Source organism: Camponotus floridanus, unplaced genomic scaffold (genome assembly GCF_003227725.1).
Source record: "Camponotus floridanus strain SB8 unplaced genomic scaffold, Cflo_v7.5 scaffold257, whole genome shotgun sequence".
In the NCBI taxonomy this organism is placed as follows: Eukaryota; Metazoa; Arthropoda; class Insecta; order Hymenoptera; family Formicidae; genus Camponotus; species Camponotus floridanus.
Genome location: NW_020229389.1, coordinates 87,364 through 93,363, shown reverse-complemented (window position 1 = coordinate 93,363; position 6,000 = coordinate 87,364). Strand labels below are relative to the sequence as shown.

The following is a 6,000-nucleotide window of genomic DNA, read 5'->3' as shown; positions in this document are numbered from 1 at the left end:
ATTTTATTTGATCCAAAACTAAATAAAATAAAAAGTTTGAAGAAATGCATATAACATATATATATCTCATTCAGTCTTTTTAATTTTATTTTTATATAAAGATTAAATATATAGTTTTACATTTTGTACAAAGTGTTATTACATAAATAGTATATTATATTTTTTAGTTCTTAAGAAAACATCATATAATAAAAAATTTTTAATAAACATGAATAGAAAACTGTTAATAAACATTAAAATATAATTATAAAAAAACTTTTAATGTTCAACGCATAATTATTTATATTAATTATATATTTATATTAATGATTGCACAAACTTATTAAGAACGAAACATCTGCTGTTTGTTATATACATGTTATATACATGTATGTTACATAGTTTAATAAAAAATAAAAAGAAAAATATCTAATTATAACAAATAAAACAAAATTCTAATGTTCATTATGCAGATTTTCTTAAAATATTTATATCTTCATTTTTTGTATATCATTCTTGATGTTGATCTTGAATATTATCAGTTTGGTTTCTTTCTTTGTTTCTGAAATAATCAATAAATTTAATATTTAAGGTAATATAATTATTATTAAATATAGAAATATCATATAAAGAAATATATAATAAAATAATTTCTAAAATATAATTATAAGAAACGTACAATAATCTTTCAATATTCATTTGAATATATATGTTTACTTTGAATAGAAAAACATAATGAATATCATATCTGAATATTATTATTAGAAACAAATTACTTAAAAAAATGAACATCATTATTAGAAACAAATTACTTAAAAAAAACTCTGAATTGATATATACAATTTTTCTAATAAATATTAATATTTAAAAAAAATAATGTTTACTTACGCAATTCTACGAACACGTGCAGGAGCTTGAACGATCCAATTGATAATAATTTTTATAATTATTTGCTCGGTTGAATATGCGTCGTATGAACGAACAACAGCTACAAATATATATATCAATTTATAATATTATATACATTATCATCACAAACGATATTCATTTATGCTTTGTTCCAATATAACTATTCTGTAGTATAACTATTTCTGATACAATGCTATAACGATTTTTGTAGTATTAATCAATACTTGTTTCATATTATGATTATAGTGTCAAAAGAGACAGAAGGAATTAGCAGAAATTGTTAATTTCGAAAAACAACCACAATTATATAATTATTGATAATAAATGGCTTTGAAATTTTTTACCTATAATTAAACTGACAATCTTAAAACTTCGGAATTCATTTTTTCCTCGAGCTCCTTTCCAGCTAAATAACATTAATATTTCGTCCTTTATTAAAGTTCTGAAAATATTTTTTATCTTGTCTTGTAAGTTTGTTCCACCTTTCAATTTCAAAAAGTCTCTCTGAAATAATTTGAAATATATAAATAATTAAAATATAAATATAAATAATATTATAAAATAGAAATAATTAAAATATAAGTATGAAATGTGTGAAGTTATATGTGTATATACATATACATATATATATATATATATATATATATATATATATATGAAATGCAATTATGTATAATCGCTCATATAATTGATTATCAAATAATAATTATTAATTATTAATAATAATTATAATTATTAAGTAAAAATATAAACATTTACCATTTTAACGAAAAATTCTTCGTTTTTTAAATTTTCTTCTAACTGTTGTAATTCATCCATTGAAGAAATAGTGTTGAAAGCAAAATCTTCTTCGACATTATTAATATTAATTTCTTTACTTGTAATGTGGTCTGCTTTATTTTCTAATCTACTGAGCCTTTTGTCGATGTATATCACTTCAACTAAGATGCGGTTAACTTTTTTCAAAATTTCCTTCAACACTGAAAATTAGCATATCATGAGTTATATTTAAAAATATTACATTAAAAAAGTTTTTATATTAATATATTTAACCTTTCTGAAATTGATCTTCATTATTTTTATTTAGATGTGTTGTTTCTTTATTATATTCATCGATGGAATGAACATTATCTTCATCGATAAAACCTCCTTCATTGTTATCTTCCAACTCTGTTTTCTTACGTTTAGCAATAACTTCAATTTCTTGTTGAAGACTCTGTTTTTTCTTATGAGTTTTAATTATTTCGATTTTTTCGGATGAAATGATCGGATGTTCATAGGTCGCCAAAATCTGTGCAGATTTTTTCGAACGAAACAATTGTGATCCAGAAAATTCTTTCGGATCTGGTAAAGGAGATAGTAGACTAGAATCCACTTCTGCACCAGAAGATTCATCGTCAGATGACGTTAAATTTTTTGCAGCAGCTCTATCATGCCGTGTTTGTTTTATATTTTCTTCATCCTCAGTATTTATATCGGATATACTTTCAGCCATCGTTAACTTTTCTTGGCCTCGTTCAAAAGTATCTAAGTATAATTAACAATATAAATACAAAACACACACATAGATAGACAATCAAGAATAGTATAGAGAATTATGTGTCGACAGCTTGATCTTAAAAGAAAATATCAAAATTTCCAATAAATGGAATTAATTTTTTTTTTCTTTTCGGCAATATCGGTCCAATGAATCAAGTCAAAATAACATTTAATTTCATTTATTATATCAGTTGTTGATATAAACCTTTGTTTACATTGATTTTATTCATTGAATTAATATTTTCAAGAAGGAAAAAAATGAATTTTATTTTAACACAAAGAAGGGAAGACAAGTTTCAGTAAATAATTGTAGATATACCTGCTGAAGCAAAAATGCGTAGAACGTCATACATCATCCAACCAGCTTTTACATTTTTTAAATCCGGTATTTCTTTACTCTGTATAGTCTTATTCAGCCTCTTTTTCACATCGTAATTTGGATAGAAACAAATCTGTTGCTTTTGATCGGATATCCGCAACCAGTTATTAGGAACTAGTGCTAACCCGTCATTAAATTCAACTACATAGAAGTTTTCTGTAAACTATCAATGAAATATATGTATAATGATAAATTAATTTATTGACAATAAATATTAATCATGTGCATTTCTATATTTACCTCTAAAGAAGATCCTTTCTTCATTTTTTAGGAAGGAAACTGCTCGCGTCTCAGAAGTATTGAAAACTATGGCTTAAAATGTTCAAAACATAACCTACAAAAAAAGCAGCGGTTTATTACATTAGTTCAATTTTAAATAATGACATGTAATCGCGTGTGCATAAACTAGATTCAGTTAATTTTTATTCAATTTTTAAAGTTATCTGTTATTCATGTTTTAATCATATGTACATTTACCTTTCTACAAATTCTCGAATTTCGAGAATGAGACGAAGACAAGAAAAAAACAAAGACAACAAAGGATGAATATGGACAAGTATCGCCACAGAATGGTCACAAATATGCAAATCCTTCTGGTTCATATATGCACACTTTTAACTTATTCATTTATTGCAACCTTGACGAGATGCAGCAACCAGCAGACACAAGTTGGATATTAGTCGGACGAAAGCAATAAAGTTGGTCGCAATAGTTAGTCGTTCGAACTATCGATTTATTGAAATCAGAATATTGTCAATCATGCCATTATTGCAAACATCATAAATAATAATTGAGAGAAAATTGAATGAAATATTAACTTTTTAACTCTTCTTGTTCATATTTGCAATTATCGCATTACGATAATCATGTGTTCTTATATTATGTTTATATTGTTAGAATGTTATATTGCGCTTCAAAAGTAGTTTTATTATCCACAAACGTGTCGAATAGGAATGACATATAATTTTGAATTAAATTTAATTTTCCACATCTTTCCTTGTATTTCATTCAAAGGATAACATATCACATTACTATTTATTTCTTCAACAGCATTAATGCCCAAATTCTCTGATGAAAATGGTCGTGAATATAAAACATCTAATTTCCTCAATTGATAACCAACAACATACGTTATATTATTAGTACATTTCACGACATTCTTAACTGTAAGTAAGTTTCCATCTTTTGTCATGATACAATTATTTGCTTCGCTGTTGCAGTCGATTTCATAATTTTCTAATAATAATAGTTTCCTGTATTGCGATTTAATAATATCTTGAATTTCATCGGCCACTATACCAGTAGTATGTTTTCCTTTTAATTCAAATTTATGAAGTGAATGAAATGATTTATTCTTCATACTCTCATACCGATTTTGTCTTCTTTCCATGTATCGTCGTATAACTTGCTGCAGTGGTTTTTCTGCTTTACACAGAAAACTTTTTAAAATTTGTAAAAAGTTTTCAAATCTAAATGAGCTAAAAGAATCAAGTGATCCAAATTTTCGAGTTTCGTTAGAGAGATGTAACAAATTATGTACATTATGAGACATATATTCCTTGCCATAAATTTTCTCAAATGATTCAACAAAATGTTGCAATAGTTTTTCTGCATAATCTACATTGTTTTTATTTACTATTAGCATTGGACTGATGAGTATTGATACAGCCACATGTAAGGTCAAAAAGTGTGTGTATATATCTCTATTTAAAACTGTTTTTAAAACAATAGGTCCAGTATATAATAAAAATTGCCGAAATTCTGTGGCTTTCCAGTATGCTACTTCATTTAAACTTCGAGGTCGTCTTGAAAATTCTTTGGGCACAGAACTTCTTAAATTAATAAGTGCTTGCGAAATATTATCTTTTGCTTGAGCACGAATGCGAACAGCTAATGGTCCACTTATCCACAACAATATAATTTTTTTTACAATGCCCAAACAAATCAAGTGCATGTAGTCAAGAGCAATATTCGACACTAATCCTAAATGAGGCACAGAGAGCAAAATTGTGGGCAATTCTCCTTGATGATAATCAGAGTCTGTCTGATGTACAAAATCTTCGTCAGTTCTGAGTGCACTTGATCTTTTTTCATAAAGAAAGCACATTTTAGAGTTAATGTAATCTCCGCTAATGGTACATTTAGTACAGCTTGAATAACCATTATGTCCTTTAACATTTAAAATAAAAGATTTTGCTGGAGCATCGCAAATAATGGCTTTAATATTAACTTTAATATCACAGTTTAACATGTCTGAATGATATCCTCTCTGTATTAATGGTATTAATTCTTTCACAAATTGTTGTAAGAATTCATTGGCATTGTTTGGTTTCTTTTGACCAAAAAATAGTCCGACCATGTACACTTGGTTTGAAATATCGTCTGAAAGTAATATTGGCCAGAAACTCTTTGGCGATGATCTGGATAATGGCAAACCATCTATGTTAATTAATAAATTAACTTCAGATACTTTCAAAGACATACTTTTATAGTGTAGCAGGAGTACTTCTAAAGTATTCGAAACACCAAAATGATAATACGATCCTCCAGATAATGTAACTATTTCAGCAGTTTTTCTAGGTGTTTTTAGAAGCGTTCTTGCATTCTTCGGCAATGTATTGAATTGTGAATGTGGAGTATGCCTCAGAATTCTAATCAGAGCATTAATTGCGTTATGCCTAATTTTAAATGCAAAAGACCAATTTCGAAGATTGTGCAACAATTCATTATCCTTACTTTTATCTTCATCGTCAATATATTCACTATCCATATCCTCTGCAGCGTCACTGGAATCATCAGAGTCATACAATAACGATAACATTTCTTCTTTTTTTTCCTCAATATCAATCAAATCTTCGTGATCTGTGTCCATTTCTGATGAGTTATGTATTTCATCCGACGAAAATTCTTCTTTATTATTGCTACTAATGTTTGACGAATACTGATTGATGTGCTTGTGATCAATATTAAAAGGTGATGTTGAAACTGATAATTGATCATTTACATTTTCAATTCGACATTTTTTTATATATTCGACAGATGGACCATCAAAATCAGTCACATTACTGCTTGACGATTCTAGTAACAAATAATCTTTTTTCGTTTCTTCTTGTGCTAATCGTCTCTTATGTCTTGAAGAAATATCACAGTTATTTCTTTTATCCATATTATAAAAATTATTATGTATCTATAAA

General features: G+C 26.7%; 3 protein-coding genes across 3 annotated transcripts; all 3 read right to left on the bottom strand.

Annotated features, from left to right (window-relative positions):
* Positions 1-452: 452 nt before the first annotated feature.
* LOC112638170 lies at positions 453-1,864 on the bottom strand. The gene is made up of 4 exons (XM_025409311.1): positions 1,648-1,864; positions 1,233-1,392; positions 868-967; positions 453-541 (listed from the first exon to the last, which is right to left on the bottom strand). The coding sequence occupies exons 1-4, from the start codon at positions 1,705-1,707 to the stop codon at positions 490-492; spliced, it is 372 nt and encodes a 123-aa protein (XP_025265096.1). The 5' UTR covers positions 1,708-1,864; the 3' UTR covers positions 453-489.
* Positions 1,865-1,936: 72 nt separating this feature from the next.
* Positions 1,937-3,363, bottom strand: LOC112638174. Its single transcript, XM_025409315.1, has 4 exons — positions 3,284-3,363; positions 3,047-3,140; positions 2,747-2,969; positions 1,937-2,415 (listed from the first exon to the last, which is right to left on the bottom strand). Exons 2-4 carry the CDS (start codon positions 3,068-3,070, stop codon positions 1,937-1,939), a joined length of 726 nt encoding a protein of 241 aa, XP_025265100.1. The 5' UTR covers positions 3,071-3,140; positions 3,284-3,363.
* Positions 3,364-4,160: 797 nt separating this feature from the next.
* LOC112638173 lies at positions 4,161-5,972 on the bottom strand (the record flags this gene model as incomplete). The annotated part of the gene is made up of 2 exons (XM_025409314.1): positions 5,291-5,972; positions 4,161-5,188 (listed from the first exon to the last, which is right to left on the bottom strand). Coding segments are annotated over exons 1-2 (1,710 nt in total), but the record flags the coding sequence as incomplete, so codon positions are not given.
* Positions 5,973-6,000: the final 28 nt, after the last annotated feature.

Excerpts from the sequence above, each read along its gene's own strand:
- LOC112638170 (XM_025409311.1), bottom strand. The coding sequence starts at position 1,707 with ATGGATGAATTACAACAGTTAGAAGAAAATTTAAAAAACGAAGAATTT. Across the intron at positions 1,393-1,647 it reads AAGAATTTTTCGTTAAAATG|AGAGACTTTTTGAAATTGAA; the intron begins GTAAATGTTTAT and ends AAATTATTTCAG. Across the intron at positions 968-1,232 it reads GATTGTCAGTTTAATTATAG|CTGTTGTTCGTTCATACGAC; the intron begins GTAAAAAATTTC and ends ATATATTTGTAG.
- LOC112638174 (XM_025409315.1), bottom strand. The coding sequence starts at position 3,070 with ATGAAGAAAGGATCTTCTTTAGAG. Across the intron at positions 2,970-3,046 it reads AGAAAGGATCTTCTTTAGAG|TTTACAGAAAACTTCTATGT; the intron begins GTAAATATAGAA and ends TTTCATTGATAG. Across the intron at positions 2,416-2,746 it reads ACGCATTTTTGCTTCAGCAG|ATACTTTTGAACGAGGCCAA; the intron begins GTATATCTACAA and ends AATTATACTTAG.